Source organism: Poecilia latipinna, unplaced genomic scaffold, assembly GCF_001443285.1.
Source record: "Poecilia latipinna isolate Pla-1442-1.1 unplaced genomic scaffold, P_latipinna-1.0 Scaffold696, whole genome shotgun sequence".
Taxonomy (NCBI): domain Eukaryota; kingdom Metazoa; phylum Chordata; class Actinopteri; order Cyprinodontiformes; family Poeciliidae; genus Poecilia; species Poecilia latipinna.
The window spans coordinates 221,443-247,361 of NW_015113312.1; the positions used below are offsets into that span (position 1 = coordinate 221,443).

General features: G+C 39.0%; 1 protein-coding gene across 1 annotated transcript in view; it reads left to right on the forward strand.

Annotated features, from left to right (window-relative positions):
- The first annotated feature begins 1,404 nt into the window (after window positions 1–1,404).
- pdia5 (protein disulfide isomerase family A, member 5) overlaps window positions 1,405–25,919 on the forward strand; it is a 67,243-nt gene continuing 42,728 nt past the window's right edge. Inside the window, exons 1-7 of the mRNA XM_015044886.1 lie at window positions 1,405–1,619; window positions 13,818–13,947; window positions 15,025–15,112; window positions 20,524–20,607; window positions 20,780–20,825; window positions 24,055–24,147; window positions 25,691–25,751. Coding sequence (XP_014900372.1) covers window positions 1,554–1,619; window positions 13,818–13,947; window positions 15,025–15,112; window positions 20,524–20,607; window positions 20,780–20,825; window positions 24,055–24,147; window positions 25,691–25,751 — 568 coding nt within the window. The 5' untranslated portion in view covers window positions 1,405–1,553. The remainder of the gene's footprint in view (window positions 1,620–13,817; window positions 13,948–15,024; window positions 15,113–20,523; window positions 20,608–20,779; window positions 20,826–24,054; window positions 24,148–25,690; window positions 25,752–25,919) is intronic.

The window sequence follows — 25,919 nt, forward strand, 5'->3', positions numbered from 1 at the left end:
TGTCCTAAAGTCTCCCAGTAAAGTTCTTCCAGCTGTTATGAAATTCTTAGAGAATATGACTGAGCAAAGCCCCCTTGATCCATCAGCAGGTGACGCAGCAATCCTTTTGAAGAACATCAATTTTGAATTCTTCATATGTCTGGAAATTACTTGGAAGATGTAACTGCAATTACATCTTCAAGGTAACTGCAGTTGCATCAGATGCGTTACAGCAGAAACATATGGACCTGGACACAGCCTGCAAAATAGTTGAAGGGTTTCTGGAGTGATGTAAATCAGAAGAAGAATTTGAGGAAATGTATAGGAAAGCCACAGAAAAAGGTTCGACCCCCCCGAAGAAGTCAGTGGACACAGAGGAAAGAGCCGGCAAAGCTTTCTGCGGTTGGCACAGCCGCTTCTGATGACCATGTTTTCAGTTCCTTGAAGGAGTCCTACTGTGCACAGGCATACTATGTTTTTGTAGACTCCTTTACAGAAACGGTTTAAGGGAGGAGATAATGCTACCTGGGAAATATTAAATGCCCTCCACCGCCTTATTGACCCAGAAAAGTGGACCAACGCAACAGTTCCTCCGAAAGCACTCCGAGCTCTAAAGATGCTCTGCCAGCTTCATGAAATTGATGACCAAGGAAAATTGCAGACAGAGCTGAAGGTTTTTCACAGATCATATTTGGAGTTTTCATCTTTCAGTGCGTCGTCCATGCTGTCTGTCATCAAAGAAAACAATGCTGATCTGGTTTATCCCAACATGACTGGACTGTTGAAAACTTATGCCGCCTCACCAACGTCTACGGCAACAGACAAAATATGTCTGGTGGTCTAGCTCTGATTTACATATCTTGGTAAATTGCGGGTTTGAATATTGCAATACTTTCCTATAACAAAAATAGACCTGCAGAAAGAAATTACTGATAAAATATTTTACATATGCATAGTTGTATGTTCTATATAGAGATTTTCCTTAGTTTTGATTGTATATCTCACAATTTTGTAATTTATCATTGTTCATTAAACTCTGAAAGCTGTGTGGCTTTGCTAATGTTCTGTCCGAAAATGCGGTTAGATGTGCGCTGTTTTTTTTTTGTTTGTTTTTTTTGAGCACCTGCCCCTTTAGTGGTCTCTGCACAGCCCTGGATAGATAGATAGAATGAGTTTGAATGAGTACAAAAGTAAATTAAAATACATTCACCATTTTCATATTGTTGTACTTTATTCATATAGATCACGGACTGCAAAATATGAGTCCATCGCGAAAAGCTCATCAAGCTGAAAGAAACTGTCCATACAGACAAAAAGCTGTTTATTAATTAGTGTAGTGTAATTTCATGCCAGTACGTCTTGCCATATTTTGCTAAAAAGCATGTAACATGTAGTCTATCTATAGAGAACGGCGGCGTATTTGGGCCAGCTCAGGGTGGAAGGTTGCAGGTGCATATTATCTCCTTCCCATGCCAATTTGAACAAGGACTTCATTTCCCAGGGTGCTCTGCGCCTCGCCCGACAATCTGTGAAAATCCGAATGCGCCTGCGTATCCAGACGTGGCAACGGCATCATGGCCTCCTGGATCCGCTACAGGAGAAAGATGAGAGAGGCGACAATGTTCGCGCTGGTGCTGCTGGTGAGTGTGCTGGCCGTCTGTTTTGGGTCGCGGGAGCTGCACGAGCTCTGCGTGTCGCTCCGGCGCGCGTGGGGGGTGAGATAGCGCGCGGTGCTGCCTTTGGTGGAGGAGGAGAGGAAGGAATCTGAGTCGGTCTCTCCAGCATGTCTCCTAGCCCCTCTCCGCGCAGGGGCTGCGGGAGGTGAAGTTGACAGCCGCTTGGTGAAGTTGGTGCCCACGCAGACCCCCGCTACTTTTACCGTACAGTAGCGGCGGGCATTGTCGCTAGGCTTGTGTGTTTACCTGCAGACAGAGGGCGGGTTTCTGGTCTCCTGTGCGCCTCTGCGGTGTCCGAACCGGCTGACGGTCATTGAAAACAGTAAAGTCGCAGCAAGCTGAACCACTGGGATAGTTAACCTGTAACTTTTAGTTCTCCATACATATATCATACATATATTGTACGTCGAGTTACAGAAGGAGTATTCAGCGTTTCAGGAGCTGCCCTGTTCTGTTCAGCAGCTTGTCAGGCGGGGAAATGAAAGTATATAACTTTCACATTAGCATACCGCAGTATATCAGTGTTTAACAGAAGTGGCCTTTGGCAGCAGTCCTGTGGGCCTTGCTTGGTTTATGGAGTAACTGGCAAGAAAATATATGATGTCTGATATTGTAAGACCTGAGGAGAAAAAGCCTGGAATATAAGAATCTCAGAGGTTGCTACTAATGAGCTACACTTACTCAGTTACATTTGCTTGAGCAACTTTGAAATAAAAGTTGCACAAGTAGCTTATTTTAAAGTTTTGGCTTTAAGAAGTTAAGACTTCTTAAAGTAGTTTTACTGTATCATACATTTTACTTGAGTAGTACTGAGTACAAGTTTTGGCTGCTCTACTCGCCTCTGAAGAATCTTGTTTTTGTTCACTAAAGTGACAGAAAATGATTGATATTTTCCATTTTCGAAATGTTTCCCACCCCTGTTTTGTTCAGTATGCTGATTCAATCTGTGGCCTGTAATCTGAAACTGTTAAAACGCTTACCGTTTTATCTGTGACGTTCTTCAAAGGATATGTCACACGTAGTTCCTGTGACAGAAAACAACAGATAAGCGGTACGAAGAGTAGAGATGCATTTGTGAATGTGGCTGACTTTTACTTTTATTTTTACTATATAATAAAAAGATGAACAAACGTTGTAGAAAATGTTTTTTTTTCCTTCTTGTTCCTCATTCCTCCTTCATGACTTGCATTTGGAGCAAAGCTGGTGTCACCTCTGTGGTTGAGCGAGCAAGTTGTGGTAAAACAGGATTTTGCTATTTTAACAGAAAAGTGTTTTGTAGTTTCAATATCAGTACTACTCAACCCACAAGCATTTCCTTATCAGTGTAGCACAATGTAAGGATAAATAAACTTTTGAACTCTTAACAAATTGCATTATAGAGACATATTGTTACAACAAAGTTAAAAAAAATACTTTTAATTCACAAATATGTTGTTTTTAGTTATGAAATTCCTCCAAAACTTGTGAATGAGGTCAAAAAGGAAGCTGCTCACTAATGTAAGGATTTGGGTGTAAATTAGAACGAGATAGTTGATTTCAATGAAACGTGGAGGCTAAAATAACAATAAAAAAACCCAATCCCAAAACAGAATTTCATAAAGAAACCTGTTAACATCGGCATTGAGAATGAATTAAATGTGATGGATTCGGTTTGGTTATACAGGCTGGTATTCATACATCTGTAAACCAATCTTTAAAACAAACAAATGCTTTCCGGGTCTGCTTCCTGTATGCTGCAGCTTTGACAGACTGGGTGTTTCTGTAAACTCATCTCTGTATGCTTTTGGGCAGTGGCAGTGTTTGTTGTCTTGGCGACGGGCCACTGCTCTTTGGAGCTGAAAGACATCCATTTGTATAAAGTTAGAGTGCTCACTCTCAACTATAGTTGACAGAGTCTGTATCAGCAATAGATGATGCAGGAAAGATGGTTAGGTTAGGGGACGTAAAATCAACTTGGTAAGTAGAAAATATTGGGTTTTTAATACTTTTATTGATCATCTCTTGTCCCAATCCTGGTTTTGAATGGTAATGTTGACCCTTAAAGCGAAGACTATGAAGGTTCATCTTTATGCAGGAATTTATAAGGAACTTGACAATTTTCTTGTTTCAGGAGTTTTGAGATTTCTTCCTTTTACATGTTGTGACTGCATTAATATCGGCCCATATGCAGAGATTATCATCATGGCTAAAGGATTCTTGTTTAACTCTCAATACAAAGAAAAGAAAATGCATTTGCTTTTCAGTAAAGACAACGTCATTACAGTCCTATTGAACAAGTATCACAAGAAAAATATTTAGGAATAATTTTAGATGCTCAGTTACATTTTAGGAGCCATGTTGATAAAATCAGCAAAACTGCTAGATCAAACATAAACTGTTATAAAATTATTAGAAATTGTTTAACACTTCACTGTGCAGAGATGTTTTTGAACTCAATGATCCTCTGGCATCTTTCCTGTGGAGCTACAGTCTGGTCTCAGACTAGTCAAACTATACTCAGACCATTAGTAAGTCTCTATAACTGGGCTTTAAAGGTTTTATGTCAAAAGCCAATCAGATTCCATCATTGTCACATTTTGGCTAAATTTGGCATTTTGGATTTTGACAATTTTATAAATGCTAATATTTTAAAATTGATTTTTAAGTGTTTACACCATTAAGCGATTGCATACAGAAAAGCGTATCTAGGGACAAGTGCTGTGAATTAGCTGTTGCTAAAAGCACTACGATGCAAACATGGGACTGCTGTTTTGTTCAGTTTGTCTACGTCGATGTGTGTCTGTCCCTATCAAATAAACTTAATAAAAATATTAGATCTAACATGTATGTTTTTGGACTGTTGCTTTTCATTTCTAACACCTTGAAAAGCCAGTAAAGTCACAGAAAGGGATGATGTGACTACAATACATATCTGCATTGGTTCGGTAAGTCAACTGAATCCAAATTAATAACTGACTTTTGTTTCCGTCTTGTTGCCGTTTGTTTCTGTAGGATTAAGGGAAGCGGTGGTCGTGTGGTATCTGTTTGGCCATTGGCTGTGATGGCGACAATCGTTTCTTTTTCATGGCGTTGAAAGGGTAGAGAAAAATATGTAATATTGGTTAATATCGGCCATAAAAGCAATATACATATCGGCTGTTGACATTGGCCCCCATATTTCCATCAGTGCATCCCTTTTTGCAAGTATTATTTGTTTAAGCACAACCAAACACTAGGAATCCAACCTAATTACTCTGCACTGTCATAGGTGGTCATAACGCTTCCACATATTTATAAAACAAGCAGATTATTTGAGTGACTACAAAGTGTAGTCATGTTTAATTATAAACCACCAGAGATGGTTGAATTCATGCTTTTCTTCTATGCTGCTTTCCACAGATATTCACAAAAATATAAAATGTAAACTTGAGAAAAAAAAATTGCAGAACATTTAGAGAGACACCTAAACCTAATTATACATAAAATCAAAAAAATAAAATGTATGCAAGGTAGTAGAAATAAAACTCGATACAGAAACCAGATTAAAGTAATTTTTTGCTTTTTTTTTTTTTTTAATAGTAATCCAATACATCAAACAGGTTACAGCTGATACTTAAATTGTTTGTGTCAAATGTTGCATTTGTGTCACTGATGAGGTATGGGTAATAACCATATTGACAGAAAAGCTAAAACGGCTGCAAAGCCATCAACTATAGATGGATATCTCAAGAGAAAAGTTAAGTCAAAAATGTCCACTAACTATTCTATATAACTGTAGGGCATAGGATGTACATTTAATTTACTATCACCGAAAGCAGTGCGCAAACAGTGAACGTGTAGTTCACCTGTTGCCGTAGTTTTTCGCTTTTTAAATATCCCAATAAATGTGCGATTGCAGAAACGGATGCAGGCGTGGTTTTAAACAAAGGATCTCTGCTATTAAGAATGTGATTAGGAAAGAAACAGCTCGGCAAAACAAGTGGCTGAGATAGTTTGAAGGCGTACAGATCAACAGATGTTGGAGCATTCAAAATTCACTTCCTGCTGAAAGTCGAGGAAGATACTTGAGAAACATTAAGGTGATTTGTGTTGAAGCTACAGACGGAGAATGGTTATCTTCTGTTCTCATGGCATCCCGTTTTGCTTTTTATTGCAGAGCACGCAGCACACCTTATATAGCAGATAAGACTGGGAAAGGAACGGTTCACTCAGTTTAAAAGGACATTTAAACAAACAAAGGGCTTGAGATAAAAGCATCAGTTTTTCGATGCCAGATGACATTTAGTGTTGTGTCTCACTGGGTCTGGTTGTTCCACTGCACTGTAATCTGCTTAAAAACCAGATGGCAGAGGTTCATTCACTTTGTTTAGTTTTTTCTTTTATATCATGTAACGTTGGAAAAAAACAAAAAAAAACAAGTCAAAATGTTTGGAGAGCAGCATAACAGCTCTTAATATAATCCATTGACGGGGGGAAAAAAACGAAATGTAATTTGGAACTTAAATTTGCAGCGTTTCTTTTGTGTTTAAGTATTCCCGCGTGTCCTATCGTGGGTAACGACGGGAAAAATTACTTTAACGGCTATGCTAAATTTTGGCGCCCTCCTTATCTTTTCCAGCATTGATCTGCTTCGCGGCAATCAGTCACTCCGACCTGCATCTCGTGCTAGGCAGTGTGGTGATGGTAAGGACAGAGATTGTAATGAAACGCACCGCCATTGTAGCGGCTCTGACGGCCAAGAGTTGTGTTAGATATCCTCGCCTGGTGAGACGGTAAAGCAAAACGTTCAGTTCAGGTGTGAACCCAATGTGAAATGCATAAAACCAGAACAGTGTCACATGGTGTTAATAGACGCTTTAGTAATTCATCTTACGGCTTTATTTCTCTTTAACTGAAAATGTGGCACAGATATAGAACATATCCATGATGAGGTTTTTTTTGTTTGTTTTTCATCTGAACAGGATTTATTGGAAGATGGTGACCCTTTTTTGTCATATTATATGAACTAGATCGTAATTTATGGTTTTGATAAATGAAATGATGAGTCGGCCTTTTCCTGCTCCAAAACGTCACGCTGATGTTTCTCTGTGTGGATTCAGGATTTGACATGTTCCTGGAAAATTGTCTCATACGTCATGACAAATGTTTCTTTTGAGACGTTTAAATGGCCAGATGGTGTAACTTCCTCTCCGACCCCTAAAGGGTGGGGCATCCCTGAGTTCTTTGAGAGATAACAAGTTTTGATTTGGAAAACCAAATTATACTTGCAGTCTCTTAAAAAAAAGTATTCTCACCCCTTGGATCAATACTTTGCAGAGCTGCCTTTTCTACTAGTTGGGGCTGCAGGTCTACCAGATTTACTAAAACTTTTATTTTTTTTTTGACTAATGTTTCAAATGGAGTCAGACTGCATAGATAACATTTAAACGTAAAATTTCAAGTCTGGCTACTTCTTCTCAATTGAATCAGTCAAGATGTTGGCTGTATATTTTGATATCAATTACTCCATTTTACTTCTAGCTGTGTGCTCATGGTGGTTGTTTTGCTCACAGACGAACATTCACACAAGTCTTAAGTCTGATGTGGCTTCTACAAGCCATTTCCAGTTAATCTTCCCGTTAACTCCGACTTGCTAAAGAAACACCACACCAAGATGCTACCACCAACATCGCTCGATGGTAGTGATGGTGTGTTCAAGGAGTGTTTGATTTCCGTCATTCCTGCCATCTTGTTTGCAGAGCAGAACGTTCAGTTTGGGTCTTGCCAGAGCACCCCGTTTCTCATGTTTGATGTGCTCCTAGATGGCTTATGGGAAACTAAAACACAAGCGTTTATAGCTTGTTTTCTTTTCATAAATTAAAGCCAGATTTGTGACGTGCATACTTAACAGATGTTATAGTAGGATTTTTTTTTCTCTTAAATGCTTCTCTTGTATAACCAAAGTACATCCAAAAGTCAACTACATTCACTCTTCAGAAACCAGATATACCTTCAATTACCTTATTGATCAGGAAATAAACTGCAAATAAAGCCTGGTGGCCCGCCAGGCTTATAATACACTGGATAAAACCCTGCATATGAAGATATATTTGATGTTTGAACTATTAAAATAGGCAGTTATAGTGTTTTTAGAGGGGATCTGAAGTATTCATTGATTTCAATTTGTGGGGGTTACCCCACAAATACTGGGCGTCCATTGTATTACATCCACCGCACTTAATTTCGTAACATCTTTACTATTTTCATAATGTGCATTACAATTACCAGTAAAGTTCATTATTAGAAAACCATTTTACTATCTTTTCTTGACTTGTTTTTCTCCAGTAAAGCAGTGAAACGCTCAATATTCTTTTGAACCATTACCAAATTGTTCAGAGCCACTCAGGAGTTTTCCATGGAACGTCTCAGAGCTGCAGCTCTTACAGTATTAGATGTGAGGTGGTGAACAAAGATCCATCAGAGATATTTGACTGACTGGATGATTTTAATGTAGAAGCTTTGAAAATCAACCACTAATCCACCTGTAAAAATAATGTAATAAAAGGCTTATTGGGCTCGAAGTTATCGATTATATTGTCATTGGTAAAAAACATATCTCCAGCGTGGCTGTGCTCGGCCTGTATAAATCAAGCCACATATCGTTATGGCCAATGAGCTCCCCAATGCATTCATTTCAGCTATGAATTAATCTGTTTCTGCCTCCGTATGCATGAACTGCTTGGAGATAAAGCCTGAGATGAAATCATGACCATTGCAGTAATTCTGCTTCTGAATTGGCCTGTCACTTACCATGTATAATGGAGAAACTGCCAGCCCCCTGTTTTTTTTTTCTTTTTCTAATCATTGTACATCTGTCACTGCAGGATGACACACACCATTCAGCCGATGGAAGACATTTTATCACAGCCATCGGCAACCGCTGCCTTGACGACGGGAGGCAGCGGAGGCAGGAAGATAGAGCACATAAGACCAGTTTTAAAGTCCCTACACCGGCTCCCTGTAGCTCAAAGAATGGACTGTTAGTTTATAAATCACTGAACGGTTTAGCACCACAATACCTTAAAGATCTGTTATTGCTGTACCAACCGTCTAGACCCCTCAGATCTTCTGGTTCTGCTCTGCATCCCCAGAACCAAGTGAGGAGAAGCAGCATTCAGTTTCTACGCACCACAAATTTGGAACAAACTTCCAGAAAACTGTAAAACAGCTGAAACACTGGGTGCCTTTAAATCTCAACTTAAAACCTGTTTAGAGTTGCTTATGGCTAAATTAGGGTTAGAGTGCGGGTTTTGATGTCTTCAATGTTTTTATCTTTACTTTTAATCTATTTATTAATGTCACATACTGTTTTTTATTTTTTTCTTTAATTATGTAAAGCACCTTGAAATGCCTTGCTGCTGAAATGTGCTGTACAGATAAAATTTGATTGACGACGACAACGGTGTCGTTCTTTGGTACCTTCGCTTTAGGAGGAGGCGCCGGCGCTCTGAATATTTCATGTTACAGTGTTTTAGAGCTGCTCCACTTTAATAGAACAAGACACTTCAGCAGCAGGCTGTTTATCTCTCCGCAGCCTTGATGTGTTGAAAGAGCATTTGAACATGTCAGACTAAGTAATTCATAATGAATATGTGAGCAACAACAACAACAAAAAAGGCTACTTGGGCTAGCATAATTCTAATTAGTGTCGATTGTTAAATTTCTGTTCGAGAGGTTTCATTAAAATGTGGTTTCCTAAAAATAAAACGCCCACACCTGGGGTAAAAAGGTTTACAAATGTTTTCTCTGTTGAATTTGCGCCCTAATGGATGGAAGAGGCAAGTTTATGGAGGGGCTTTAGTAATTTATAATGAATTCTGATAACCACCTTCATAGCACTTAGGCTCTTTTGATAGAAACACACTGTATTCCTCTGATTATAGATATTTCAAGTGCGTCTTCTCTGGTTCTTGTCAAATTCAAGTATAAATCCTTATTAAGTCTGATAGAGGCTGTGGTGAGTGTGGGAGGAAGAAAGTCAGCACATTTCTTTCACATGCTGGGATTAGATTCTCTGCAATGTTAAACGTAGACCCCAAGAATGAATTGTAGAAAATTTCTGAAGAAATTTGAACAGGGCCTGCTAAAGTGTGCCCAGTCAGAGTTGACTCATGGTTGCTAGAACTTTACAAGACCGACTGATTGCAGTAATGTAATAGGTGTAAAATATTGAATAAAATGTTTTGCTACATGACTGGCTTTATTTTCACTCTTACATTTAACTTTATGACACGCAAAATTACAAGTGGATCGCCAATATTTTCTCCAAGTGTCGCTACTGCTAATGTTAATGCACTGTGCTAATGTTTGCAAAAGTAGAAAATCAGATGTTTGCTTCGTGGCTTCTCGTTACCAGAAAACGTGCTCATCTCTTAGCAACAGATTAATAACAAACATTATTGTTCAAAAAACATAAGATTTCTAATGCTCTTTTGAAATACTACTTAACTTACACTACTTACTACTTAACAAAAATTGTGCAGTTGGTGAATTTTTCAGAAAAGTGAAAATGTGTGGGGGTGGGGGAGGTTGTGATTAGTGGTATAAGACGGACATTCAACACTATAGTAAAAATCTGAATTATACTTTGTGACAGTTCGTTACCAGAAAAAAATGCTCATCTCTTAACACCAAATTAATCATTGCTTATAAAACACAAGGTATTTTGAAATACTGCTCATCTACCAAGAAATTTACAGTTTGGTAAGTTTTGCAAAAGTAGAAATCAGATGTTTGCTTCATGGCCCTTGGTTACTGATGTGCTCATCATCCCTTAGCAACAGATTATCAACAAATATTGTTATTGTTAAAAAAACATAAGATTTCTTCTGCTCTTTGGAAATACTATACTATCTGTATGACTGTGACAGTATTGCGCAGCATTCACAGCACCACAAACACAAATGTTCTCCAAAATTGTTCCTGTTTGAAATGGACTACTTCAGGATGCCACTTTCTTAAAATAGTGTGATTTGTACCACTGAGTTGCACACCTGAAAGTTCATTTAATTATATTTTCTAAATTAACAATATTTACTATTATTCTCATAAAGTGAACGGTGGAGAAAATGGCAAAGAAAAAAAAAATTCTGATCATGCGTTCAGTTTTGTTTTTTATTTACCATGAATAACTGAAATTAAGAATGACAACTAAGTCAAAAATTTTATTATGATAAATGATATGATATGTTAGCCACCCTTATCACTTATCATGCACACATTCATTGGAGCTGACAACAAAACACTTGTCTTTTCTAGCAGCCGTTGTGCAGCGGTTATAGCTGTACAATGACCAAACACACTTGTTAGCTAATGCTGAAGTGAGCAAAGCTCTGCTTGGGTTGGTGAGGGGCCGCGCTCAGCTGGGGTGACTTAATAATCTGGAGGTTTTTGCAATGGCTCGTTTTCCAGACATCTACTGAACATTTGATTATTAGCACTTGGATTCTTTCTGGAAGCAGCAAAGACCCAAATGGAAGTACAAGAACGTGCAAAAGCACAACATTGCATCATAGGTCCCCTTTAAGAGTTAAGGAACAATTGTGCTCCTGACTGGGAATCAAGTCAAAATGAAGGAAGCTTATTTCCTCTGGGATTTGGATGTTCCTCTTCTCTCCTCATCTCATTCTAATCTAGCTCCTGTTGCCACTGACTGATAACCGCAGACTGCTCTCCTCTGGAACATGTCCCCTAGCCAGCCACTAATGAGACTACTCTTTGCCAAGCGCTTCCCTCTTGGGTCCCATACAGACACCGAAACATCTTATGTTTACCTTGTTGGCACGGCTACTTAATCACTTGCACACGGGTGACAAAAACGCCACACCTGAGCACAAATTATACCTAGTAAGACTAATGGTGTGCCTTTCGTGTTGCCATATGGCCGGATGCAGCGGTTGGCACTTTCTACGAAATGAAAGCGATTCGTCGCTCAACCTAGCTGTAGTCACAAAGGTTTTTTTTTATTTATTTATTTAATAAACATGACTTGTGTGTGAGTTTCTTACAAGTGCTAAAGTATAGTGGTTGTAAGCCTGTGAAGAAATGCTAACTTTTAATAAGCGCGGAAAGCCTTCCAATACTTTTTTTTTTGTGCTACTCTTTAAATTGTACTTTGATGTAAGTTTCCGCCACTTGTTTAAGATTCATGGCACTCGCACCTCGGAGGGGGAAATCTCGTTAGAAATTAAAGTAGAAAATGAGGCTGACAGGTGCTTGTTTTCATTCCGGGTGATATCACTCATCAGGCCCCTGGATCCGCTAAGCGTGCAGACAATGTTCGGTGACTAATTTAGTTCTCCATAGGCAGAAACGGAGCGCTTTTTAATGAATGGTGATGGCGCGCAGAGGATTAGAATGCAAAGAAATAGCTTTATGTGGCTGGAGTGTAATCAGTCTTCTTTTCTTTAGTCATCTTTGATTAAAGTCCAATCCACACGGTGTGGCTTTTGTTTGCCATATTTGAAGTTTCACACCATTTGCTCAGCTACTGGTAATTGTGGAGGTGCAGGACCTGCCTGTTGCAGGTTTTGAAGTCACTTATTTTTTTCAGTACTGTCACCTTAAGACATCGCTTATGTTCTTCAGATATAAATGTTGTGTAAAATGTGAATTAAAATCTTTTTTTCCCTCATCAAAACAAATTACTTTAACGTACTTTACGTTTGGAAGTATTCATATTTTTTTTATTTCAGCATATACATACATAGTTTTTATACATGTATATATATATTTAAAAAAATGATTTTTTAAAAAAAGTATTTTATCTATAAATAATTAAAAAAGTTAGTTGACACAACATTCTCAGCAAATGTCAGAAACAAACAGACCGCAGATGCCAAGGAAAAGTTTTTACACTTCTGTATTAGGGCTATTATTGATTTAAAAAAAACAAACTTGAGTGATCATAAAGGAGTACATTTCTACCAAAAACCATGTTTGCAAAAAATTGGATATTCTCTGAGTAAAAACATATATTTATAATATTAAACTAGGACATTCTCTTACATTGTAAAGTCAGATGTTTGCATGAAAAAACTGACGTTTTCTGAGATTGTGAATTCAGAGATCAAACGCCAAATGTCATCTCAGTACTTATGAATATTTGGATAGAACGGAGTCTCCCAGGTGCAGACGTGATTCGGACGAGTTGCAGCTTCTTCTTCGCCATCTCAGGAGGCTCTCATGCGGGGCGTTCATGGCGATCTGACCTCCTGAGATGTCGTTTTGATTCAGGAAAGGAGTCGGGATCTATTACTTACACTTTGGAAAATGTCCCAATACCAATCTTCTAAATTTACTACTTAAACCTTAAGGAGGTCCATCTTTTGGTCGCAAATGTCTGACTTTTATAATGTCAGAGAACTTATTAAAGTTTTTTTTTTCTCTCTCTCTCTCTGATGGTACTTTGTCTTATAAATTTCTGAATTTACGATGTCAGGGAACGTCCTTGTTTTATAATATCTGCCTTTAATCCTGGGAACTTTTTTTTTTCCCCCCTCACTTTTATGGCTTTTCAACATCAGAGAATAAAGTTTTTTGGCAGAAATTCATGCACATTATTTTTTTTTTTTTCTTTGCAATGGTCTTAATATTCCGTAAGTATTAAACACACAAGGAAAAGGAGTGTTTGAGCCACGGTTGCCATGAGAAAACACTTGTTACTTGTACAGAAGCAGTTTTTATGTACAAGTTTTATAAATGAGCGGTTTCTTTGTGCTTTTCTTAGTGAAAGTAGATCCTTGCCTTAAATCTGAGATTTCCAACAAGCGGCAGACAAATCCACATCTTTACTGTGATATGTTTAAACTTCCTCTCGTAGCTCGATCAAACACAGACATAGTTCCTCTTGTAGAAAATACGCTTCTCTTTTCAAATAATTTCTAGCATCTAATGAAAAATCCCTAGGCGTGTCCAGAAGCTTATTTTTTACGGGGCAAGAAACCTTCCTCCTCCCTGAGAAATAATAAATTCAGCCATCGATTTCCTTCTGACTGAATGCTCAAAATGTTGAAGTTGTGTTCAGGCGTAGGAGGAAATGGGATAAATTAGGATTTTGGCTTTCGGGTTCAGGACATTTTTCTTTCAGCGAGTATAACATTTATCAACCAGTTGTGTGTGTGTGTTTCCTGTGTGCTTCCCCAGATGCTGATGCTGTCGTCGTCACTGGCAGCCGTGAAGGTGTCTCCTCTCATAGACAAGGTCAGCGACCACAAAGACTTCAAGAAGCTGCTCAGGACGAGAACCAACGTCCTGGTGCTCTACACGAAGACAGGTTGGAAATGGCAGCTGCCCACTCTGCATCCTTAAGTTTGTTGAGCCAACAGGTTTTCCAGTGTAGCTGATAGCTGCAGTCTGACATCTTTCATTGGTTTGGGTTCAATGCATGCTTACAACCCTTTCTGACTTTGAAAAGTCGAGGATTTGGCAGAATTTTTTTTTCGCCTTTTAGAAAGTTTCAAACTTTGAAAATGTTCGACTTTTACATATTTTAGCTAGCTGGTCAGCATATCCCAACCTCTTGGACCCAACAGGGTCATAAACTGATAATGAATTAATTTGGTTTTGCGGTCGTCTTTAAGGGTGCTGCCCTGAAGAATGCTGATGGTGTCTGCATCTAAAAATAGCCTGGACCTGGACCAGTCCAACAACGCGTTCGGTTCACACACTAAACAAAACGTTCTGCTTTCAGTGGGAGGATAAAAATGATGGATTGCATTAAGGAGTAGAATGTGTCTTTGCTTGCTTTGCTCAGAGGAATCCACTTTGCTTGCCATAGCTGATAAAAGTCTGATATAATGCAGAGCGAATTGTATCGCAGTGTTTTCTTTTCCCCATCACAGAAAGCAAAATGTACACCTTGGTTGGTTTTTTTTGTTTGTTTTATCTGACATAGGAGATTGAGCAAGTCTCCAGTGGACTACTTTGACTGAGTTACTGCAAAACAATCATAACATCTGGTAATATAGCTGTTGAGATGTATAGCCCCTAGAAACCTGCCCGTTTTTCATCCTCGTACCCCCAAAAAGTCGTCCCGTTTCCACCCTATTGTGTCCCAGTATAATCTTCCCATCTTCCAAACATTGGCGCTATTGTCCGGTGATGAAAGCGGACGTAACTCGAGCCGCTTGTGTTAGGCCCGTCTCATGAATCCTCTTCCGTCGTCGCTCCAACACAAACCCAGCGAGCTCTTTTCTTTCTCACCTTTTTTCTTCGGTGAAACGCCGATCCCTGCGGCTGTAATCCAACCCGTCGTCGTCTCTTTGTCCGAATTGACGGCGTTATCTGCGTCTTGTCTGGGCTGTAAAGCTGTTTGGGTAATGAGGCTGATCATTTTATTCTCGGTCCACAGCTACGTCGGGGGACTCCTATCTGAAGCTGCTGTCTGACGTTGCCCAAACAGTGAAGGGCCAGGGAACCATTGCGTGGGTCAACTGTGGGTAAGTAACTGGATGACTGGAATAAATCTCTTGAGTTTCTTTGTTTAGTTTTTTTTTTCCTTCTTACTTCTATGCTCTTTTCACACTAGCTCTCTCTTTGTCTGGGAAATTTTCTGACCAACTCTAAAAAGTATTTTCTGTCATAATTCATAGTTCACTGAGGCGTAAATGACTCTTTTCACAGTTTCTATTGTAAAGGGCCAATCAGAAGGCCTGCTTGGCCTTATTAGAGCAGATGAAGCTCTGGGTCTAATGCAGTACTTGTTTTAATGCTTTCGGTCAATTAAAACACAAATCATGCCTAATGTTTCTCTAACATGGATACTGGCACACAAGCTGCTTCAGCAGCGTCTGTTAAGATTTACAGAGTGTCTCTTATTTTCTGAGAATATATTATGTGCTTTACAGCAGCTTCTGTTGAAACCGTGGTGTGGGCATTAATCGTATCGTTTATCGTGATCAATTTCTTTTCGTGATAAGAATTCTGATTTATTGCTCTGATAAATTCCAGTTACTGTCTAATAAAACACAAAACAGTCTGTGTTGTTGCGACTTTCCACAGTGTTCAATGACAGCATCAATAAATAACAATGAAATTTGCAAATATGATTGAATTTAGTTACTGTGTGCAGCTTAGGGATACAAATTACACTTCTTTGTGGGACTGGTGTTTGAAAGAGGCGTATTACAAATGGATTATTTGTTTATTCCAAGAACAATATTTGTTTTTGTAGGGCAATGACTGCTGTGTCATGCAGTCACAGCTATAGAGTTGCTTATTGTCACTTTTATTGTTATCACAATAGAACCACAAAATGCCGTGATAAAATTTTAAGTCCATGTTGCCACCCCTATGTAGATCGGTGTCAGCCGATACCAAACATCAGATATTGGTATTGGAAGTGAAAGAATATGGATTGGTGCGTTCCTGAGCCTTTGCTGAGATGGATTAGATCTGCTTCATGTGTAAGTATCGGCCGATCACCGATCTCCTGAATGAAGGAGAATTAATGAATCAATAAATCGATGCACCTCTAAAACCAACTAATTTCCTTTCATATGGTTCAGATTATTGAATTTTGGACACAACCGAGACTCCCAGCTAGACGACAATCCTTGCTTCAACATTGGTTTTGATTTTCGCGTGTCATAAACCTGTTTCAAACCACACAGTGGAAGTCTAAAATGCTAAATAAAACAACAAAAGACGAGAATAGTTTCCTGTAAGCTACGTCTTGCTTTGGTCCCTACTGATCTGACTTTTTGACTCTTTTTTTTTTTTTTGTTCTTCTTCTTTCTGCCCTTCTGACGGTCAGTTTCACCGTCTTCTTTTTCATACCTGTCAACCCATCAACTGCATGAACTCTGCTTCTCAGCAGAGAGAACAGAATGTATAATAACATTGGAAACAACGAGGAGGGAGTAAGTCCCCTTCGACACCTGGAGCTCATTCCAGCATTCACAATCTCTCTCAAGCTTGTCCACGGCCGAAGACGAGGTGGACGCAGGCAGAAAGAGCTAAATTCAAAAACACTTTGAAGGACCTGTCAAAGGTGCCGGTGTCCGTGTTTCAGTACAAAGGCGCTCTGTGGTGCATGTCCGTCTTTAGTGTATACTTTCTGCCTCGCTCGCTCTTTTTCACTCTTTTACCCTCACCAACTTTAGAACGTTAAAACGAGTGCTAATGCTAAGAAGAACTTTATTCCGGCCCAGACACCCACCGGGGGAGTTAGAGTTAACCGGGTTTATCACCGCAGGACACGCGGACCCATTGCCAGGGCTCTCTAGCTAAGCATTGTACCAGTTGGCGTAATTCTCCATCATCTCAAACGGGCTGGCTCCGAATCAAAGCCCCAGCTGAGGGCTCATGGCGGACAGAGGGAGAAGGAGAGGAGAGAGCATCTCGCAGCGTGAGAACTGCTGGCACTGCCAAGGAAGACGGCCACCGAGGCCAGAATGACACACTTTGAACAGATGACAGCGACCTGAGTGCTGGCCAACCGGGTCCACCAGTGGGATGGATGATCTCACACAAGAAGGAAATGGAGGGCCGGGCTGCCCCTTTCCCATTCCTCTGGATTTTTGGAAGAGAGCAAAGAACACATAGAAGGATGTACGAGTTTTGGCTGTCGCGCTGGGAATAGTAGAGCGCAACAAAACCAAGATTTGGGATCCAAATGTAACTTTTCAAATACTACTGGATGTCAGGCCTTTATAATGGGGATTTTTAAAATAATGTTGTCATTTCTTCCTTCCTGCATGCCATACTTGTGAAAGGTTTTACTTTCTGAAGTGCCCCGGCAATGTTAATTAGACTTAACGTGTTATTACCAGCAAAACAATTTTTCATTGGGGAAAGACCAATAAATAATACATGTTACCATTCTCAGAACCATTTTGGGTTTGAATTTACATTTAGACATTTCACTTCAAAAGCAATTCAGATGTCATTCCTGACCTTTGGTGACTCCACTAATATTTATTTGAGCGACTTATCCATCGGTCCCGTTTCCAGTTCACTCACTCATCACTTTTTTAAATTCATAAATCAATCAATCGAACATGTTACCAGGCCTGAAAGGAAGCAAAATTGGAAAAATATTTAAAATCAGCTTAGAAAGGCTGTTTTTCTAATGACACGTTGAGTATTTTCTTTGAGTTCTGCTTTTATGTAGAAAATTAATATTTTTATTAATAGCTTCAGGCACCTGTCTAGACATATTTGATGTTTTTTTTTATTGTTTTCTGGGCAGAATTTTACATCTGGGTATTAATAAAGTATCCTAACTCATTAATTCATATATATTTTATTGCAAGATTTTTTTTTTTTTGTCATTTCTGTAAATTAAAAACACACACAAAACAGAGCAATAATCTTCTGCTTCCTTACCTTCACTCAGTCATCTCCACTAAATCGCTGACCAACATGTGATGCTGCCTAAACCAACGTTGGAAAAGACTTTCCTCAGAGTAGAACAAAACAGAAATGCCTTTTATTGTCCCACAATAGTGACTAACATCCATGAAAACAAGTCGCCATTCCCAGGTTTCCTGCTCAGCACAGTGTTTGACCATTGATGCGTGGGTTGCTGTTATTCCAGGGATGAGTGGTAAATGACTGCATGCATTCACTGAGCAAAAAGTTGCTAACGTTGTCACACTCTGCCTTTGTTGTACTGAAGGAACATCATTTAGTACAAGTTATTGGGTCACCATAACTTTTCTGTTCTTGTTTTACTCACTTTTTTTTCTCATCTAATTGATTTGGACAGCAGTCCACCGACGGAGTAATGCGTTTTTTTTTTCCTCCCCACTGTGAGTCACTTGTAGAACAGCAACGCTACGTTTAATGTTACTGTACGTTCTGTACCTGGTTGATTCTGGTTTCAGAGGATCTGCTGATGTTTTATTCAAGTACTGCAGCTCAGAACATTTTAAAATTCTTCGCTGGGTCAGTTTGTCCTACATCTGCTCATGTTTTCAATCATTTTTTCTAGGTTCTAGACCAGGTAATATGAAGTTTTACAATTTTCCGTCAAACATAAGTTTTATTTTAAGGACCATGTTGTAGACATTTTTACAGTTGGATCTCAAACCACGGTACGTGTAGCACTGGTGGTTCTTGGGCTGCATTTAGTGGCACTTGGAACTACTGGTACTCCCTCTAACTCCCTACTTTAATAGTTCATAGAACAAATGTATGCTAAAATGGATTAATACCCACATATTAGCACCAGCGTAGAAGCTAACATCTACAGTCTTCATGGGGTTCAGCCAATCAGTACCAAAGGAAATAAGTGGTGCTCCTGAACTGCCTGCTTGTTCAAAAGATAACAATAGTGGGTCAAGTAATATTGTGCCAAAACATTTAATATTTCCAATCTGCATTTCCTTTTGAATATTTAATAAAGAAAAATCAGCATATTGGCAGATTCTCTGTGTATAATTTGAAGTCTTGTTCCACAGACAAAGTCCCCAAGTTGGACTCCACAAACAAACGGTGGTTACAAAAGTAAGAAAGTGTGGTGGAAATTATCGATTGGCTTCACACACAGAGGTCATTTCTTTCAAATGTTTCACATTTTGTTGTGTAAATAATTCTAAGCAAGTCTCTTAATCTAAAGAAACCAGCAATCCTCGCATGCTCCAGATGTCAAACCAATGCCCACCACAAAAAAATTAGAAATTACATCAATTTTGCATTTTCACCCAGCTGAGTCGATAAAAAAAAAAAGGGCATTTTAAAAAATGTGCCACTTTGAAAAGTTTAATATAATCTAGTGACTGCGTCTGTGTGTATCAGTAATGTTACCAAGCAAGAAATCAGTGTAGGGAGTCGGAGACCAAAATAAGAAGACATTTGTTAAAATGTGTTTAAACCTTGGGCTATTTTCTGTCAGCGATGTAACATTCTGTCTTTTTTTTTTTTTTGCCTCACAAACTCCCTGCATTCAGCATAGCGAGACCGAGAAGTCTCGGTTTCATATTCAGATGTCCCCAGGCTACGGTGGAGCTGACAGATTTGCATCACTGCCTCAAAATTTTTCGAATAGTTTCGAAAGTGATTTTTTTCCTCCTGATTCCGGCGTCAGAAGTAATTTTATTCCCACGACTTATGCCGCCTGAAAGACGACAAACGATACAGGACGAAATGGAAACAGTTTTGGTAGCGTGTTTTTTTTATTATTATTTTTTCCCCGTCCCCTGCTCCCTCAAGGTCACCTGTAAAACAAACGGCCCCTCCGAGAGACATTTCTCAGCGTCTTCCTCACGGCGTTTCCCTCACGTGTCAGTTTGTCAAGCTGTTGGAAGCAGCAGACTGATCTTGAATCAGGTGACTACACGTCACCTCCAAATGTGGTTCGTGTCGGGGGTTACATCTGCTCCTGTTGTGCCCTTACTGCCGCCATCTGCCACCAGAAGTCAGCCTTGCTGTGTCAGGTTCTTCACACGCTCCTCATCTGAATTGTCGCCTGGCTGTACGCAGCAACTCAGATTCAATCTTAATCCAAAAACGACGCGGCGATTGCGGTGGTACGGTGTTCTGTCAGATCAGCATACCTTGTCAGATAGTCTTACGCTTAGCTCAGACATGCATACGCTGTCATTACCACATGATTTTATTTAATCAGCAACATAGAATCATGATGTAGATCATCATACACTTTATTAACAGCTAAAGGTAAGGTAAAGGTAAAGAGAGAAAAAATAAAGACGAGAATTTAAAAAAAAAATCACTTTCTGTTGGGTGGGACTCTAGTTGAGGTTAAATAGAGAGGAACTGTGTAATGGATCAAATTATAGAGCAACAGGAATTACACTTTTTTTATGTCTGTTTGCAAAGTTAACATTTCGAAACCTCTTATTTTAAAACACTTTTTTATTCACGTCCGCATGTCGATGTCTTCCAGTGATTCAGAGGGTCGTAAACTCTGTAAAAAAGTGAAGGTGGACCCGAGCTCCAAACGCGAGGGAGCAGAGCTGCTGCACTACAAGTGAGTCACCAGGCGCTCAGCCGGACGCCACACACTCTCTTCACACCTCAGTGCATTTTGGAAAGTAATGTCACTTTTGCAGCTAAAGAAAATGCATCATTCACCACTTACTTCTGGGGCGGTGTGCATTGTGCCTTTTGTGTGATTTTATTTATTTTTTTCTTCTTTCCAGAGATGGGACTTTCCACACAGAGTACAACAGACCTGCTACATTTAAGGTTGGGATTTTTCGCATATTAAATTCCTGCATGTTGGTAATGATGACTCTGCTTTATTTTCTACACCCACTTTCTGTGTTTAGTTGTTTTATTGCAATACTTAATGAGGGATGTTTTATATTTATCTGATCGATACACTGATATTGATTCCAGCGTTTCAGTATCATTTTGTGTTCATCTATGCAAAACTTGCAGCAGTTATGCGCATAGAGCTAATAATTATGTATTGGATGGCGCACACAATAAAAAAATATATTCTTGGTTCTTATTAAAGCAGCTCAACATGGTGAGTTTGATTTGGTGGGATTTATAGATAAAAGTTTCTATAGCTTTATTGTGAATTTAACTTGAGAGATCCTTGTACATGTTTTCAAAATGTGTTACCACGTGTAGCTTTAGACTTTCCCGTCCAACATCAGTGTGTAACCTCACAGATTCACTCCTTGAATAATGTTTTAAAAAATCCCACTAACTCACTCCTAAAGCTTTCAAACTGTTACAGCTGCAAATGGGGAGCCGACAACATCAAGCTCTCAAAGGTTTTTATAAACTTTTGGCAATGCAGCGTATTTTCACTATAGACACACAAACAAAATAACCTTCTTCAATCCTGAGCCCACAAAGCCGCTTTCCAGCCCAATTAACAGGACACACAAAGAGATAACTGCTGAAACGATCGCGCAGCACAAGCAAAAATATGTATGAAATATGGCCAAGGTAGGACCTGCCTGTAGTTTATCATCGCTTGATAAGTTTAGCAAGATGTGTTGAAGTTAAGATGCACTTATGAACTTTTTTGTACTTTAAAAAAATTATTCATAAATGCATCTTAAACTTCTCTTTCGTGCAGGCAACTGCTACAACCAGGAGATTTAGAAATGGAGAGCTCTCTTTATCCTCTGGATTTGCTTTTGGGGATATTTGGAAAGCTGCAACCTGTAAACTAATTTAGTTTAAGTTAAAGCTTATGTAACATCAAATCTTTTCCTTTTTTTTTTAAATGCAACACTAACTTATAATAATAATAATAATAATAGTAGAAAAAAGCAAACTTTGAAATTGCTCCACTACTTTCTCTCTTTCTTTATTTAATCAGCATGGATGCAGATGCGACTCTTTAATAGCGACTCTTTGTTTTTCTAAGAAGCACCAGAATAAATAGCAACACGGTAATTTGATCTGCATTTAATAAAGCACGGAACGCTTTTATTACGTCAGTTCACCGCACAAACACAGAAATATTATTCGAGCTGTACGCTTTATGCAACAGATTTTATTCTGTGAAGGAATCCACATCTGTTTTGCTAAATTGCTTAGGTTTAGTAAAGTTTTAAGTTTCCCTCTGAGTTTCAGGACCAGTTTCGTAAAGGTCTTGTCGGCTGCTGTAGTTTTCACCTCGGTACATGTAAAGATGCATGTCGGTGTTTTGTGCATCCTCCCTCAGAGAGGCATGATTGAAACTACCGAGGAACAAAACGTGAAGCCAGTCTGGAAGAATAGAGTTTAATTGGCAACTTGACAGGGATGTTAAAGGAAAATACTGATCAAACTAAATATGTAGCTGATTTAAAGGTCTTGAAAACCTTGATTTCAAAAATGTATGTTGTCACACACGCCTCTCAAAGTTCATTCATTTCCATTTTCTGCACTTTGTCACAATAAAACCACCAAATTAACTGTATTTCTTTTAGATAGTTATTGGATAATTGAGAAATGGACAGAAAAACAGTTTTTGTTGATTTGTTTCAAATATGTTTTTTTTTTTTACAAATAAAAATCCAAGGTATTTCTTGCAGTTTTTTGGTTCCAATACCCCTAAGACTGAGTCCAACTGAGTGTTTTGATTTTTATCTCGACATAAATACAGCTGTCAGTGAAGGCCACTCAGGCGTGTCAGAGACTCGGAGAGGACAAAAAGTATCAAAGAGCAAAGAACACAGCTGAAGGCTGAGGGACATGACTGTGAAGGAGTTTAAAACGGAGTAAGGCTATAAAACAATGTCTATTTCATGGAGTATGGAGTCTTGTAAGGGACATGGCAAACATGTTGGAGAATGCGACAATGCAATCAGAGATCAGAGCATGCTAATTTACACACTGCAGTTATTAATTATTTTTGTTATAGATTATTGTGGCAATTAAACGGATAAAAACAATTGTCTGCAGATTTTTCATTTAGCCACTTAAGCCTATGCAGTAGGAAGAGAGATACTTATATATATATATATATATATATATATATATATATGTTTTTTTTTTTACTGAGTTTGAATCAGGTGAAGGTAAAACTGCCACTTTAGGAGTTCTGTGTAAAACATATTTACAAAAGTAAATTTTTGTTTAATTGCACAATGTTTATTCTTTGAAGTGTTTTCTTTGTTTTAGTCTGTGTACTCCAATCGTTGATTTATTAACTACCAATTAGTTGATGATTATTTCCATAATCGATTAATCGTGATTAACCTGATTAATCATTTCAGTCCTGCAGTCATGCTAGCATGAGTCGGTCAAAGCTCAAACCTAAAATGACACAAAAAAAAAGATTGGATGGATCTACGCTCTCCATCCAATCTGACTGAGTTGAAGTTTTAGTAGAAAGAAGTAGGGAGGAAAAAATTCAGTCTTTAGATGTGCAAATCAGTAGAAACATTCCCCAAAAGATTTACAGTTATAAATTAAGATTGAGGGGGTTTCTTTTTTCGGAGGGGGCGGTTTCCCCCCACAAACTATTGGGACAGAAAGTGCAAGAACACAAAGGGCTGCTGCACCTTTCAGTCTTTAAGCACAAAAAAAGGTTGAAAACTGTCATTCTTCTTCCTCTTCAGGTTAGTGCTAATTTATGCCACTGTCACAAAAAAAGTCCCAATGGAATATAGTAGCTGTAACAAGACAGAATGTCAGAAAGTTTAAGGAATCTGAATAGTTTTGCAAGCCAATACTTGATTTAAATATTCCAGGTCTCTGCTGCTGAATGAAATATTTCTTGCCGCCTCGTTAAGACACACATCACATCACATCCACAGCAAACATGACTGTGTCTCAACACAGTCATGCGCTAAAGATCCCGTTTCAATGCGCTAAACTCAAATTAGGAGCAACTTTTACAGCGTTAACACAAATTACATTGTTGTCCACAGCATGGTTTTGTTTTTGGAGTGTAGCCATCGCTTCGACACACTCTGACTTTTTGTTGTTTTGTTTTTTTTTTGTTTTTTTTTCCATCCTCCAGTCTATGGTAGCATTTTTAAAGGACCCGTCGGGACCGCCGCTGTGGGAAGAGAACCCCGAAGCAAAAGACGTCGTCCACATCGAAACGGAGAAAGTAAGTAAATGACCTTGACGAACTTTTTAAAGATTCTAAAGCAGCATCTGCTGCGTTGTTAAACGCTGGTTTTCAGCTGCCGTGATCAAAGGACTCCCGCCTAGCAGACTCCTCTCCTGTCTAGTTGAAAGAAAAAAAAATTTGAGGCGAGTTTTTGCGTTTGAAGCCAGTGGAGCGTCGTTTCCACCCGTGTCAGATGTTGGTCTTTGTGTCCCCGACCTCACGAGGACGGAAACCGTTTCCACGCGGCTCTCATCCTGCCCAGTCTGACGAGCGCCGCCATCAAAACCTCTTGACGGGCTGGGAGTTGATGCAGCCCGTCAAACTCCCAGCCGTAGCGAGCGCAGCGTGCTGAAAGGCCTTTCGTTTAATGAGCAGCAAGCCTGACAGTTTGGAGCAGCTCTCCAGCTTCCCGCTGTGGGGCTTCTTGAAGATGTCAACTAGAGATTGTGCTGAACGTGGCGTTCTGGAAGTTGCTGAGGTCATGATGGTGATTATGAGGAGAGGAAACTGTTAGGAGGACTCGTGCATCTTCACTCTAAAAATCCGAAAGCCTTCACTTTGTTGGAGACGTGTCTAAAGATGCTTTTTTTATTTTTCCTTTTTTTTTCTTTTTAAACATCTGTTTTTGTCAAATTTGTTGAAATGTTCACTTTTTTTTTTTTTTTTTTTATAAGCCTATGTGTGGCCAGATTGTGATGCCAGTTTTAGTCATGTTCTTTTAGGACCAATAATATTCCACCAATAAGCTTCTGTGCTCCACAAATCTGCAGCAAACTTCTGGGAAACACCGAGTTACTTTTAAAAACCCGCCTGTTTGGAGTTGCTTTTGTATCATAATAAATGAAACACTAACCAACATTGTGTTGTGTAGTAACCGCACTTATGTATGCAGTGTTTCAGTTGTTGATTTTTGTGTGTGTGTGTGTGTGTGTGTGTGTGTGTGTGTGTTTTCATGATATAACTGCCTTGTTGCTGAAATGTACTATACAGATAAACTTGATTGATTGATTATACATTAAAAGCAAATATTTTTGTTGTTGCTGCTTTAACACTTCCTGTCTTGAGAGGTCATTGAGTTTAAAAGTGAGCACAGGTGATTTCACACCATTTTTAGCACACTAAGCTAGTGGTTAGCATAGTTAGCATGACTGAAACCACAGTCTTACACTAATCAACTCTACTGGAATGAAACGACAGGATTGCAGAAATGTGCAAATCAATGTGAACAGACTGAAACAACAAATCGCAGTAAACACGATAAAAACATGCTTAGATAAAACATGGTAGCATCAGGTGAGATGCTAAAATGCCTACAACACCTGAAATGCTGCTAACATTTGCAAATCCTAAAAGGGCTTCATCTGGTTTCACTTATAAACTCATCAGTGTTTATAATAGTTAACCCTCTTCAATCAGTCACAACTCCCGTACCAAAGGGTGTTACCTCACAGCGCTGCACGTTGTAATTCATCCTGGGTAATGATGGCATCTCTGCTCATTTCACCATCGTCTTCCTGTTTCCCTTTGTCTTTTTTTCCAGGACTTCAGAAAGCTGCTGAAGAAAGAGGAAAGACCGGTCCTCATTATGTTCTACGCTCCCTGTGAGTCTCCGCTTTACTGTTGGACATTCACATTTCCCGATGTTCATTTTGTTTAATGCGTTGACCATCTGCCAGTAAAAACAAAACAAAACAAACAAAAAAATAACCCTTGGTTCTCACTTGGGGAGAAGACTAAAAGTGAATTAAGAAGTTTTCTGAATTCCCTTT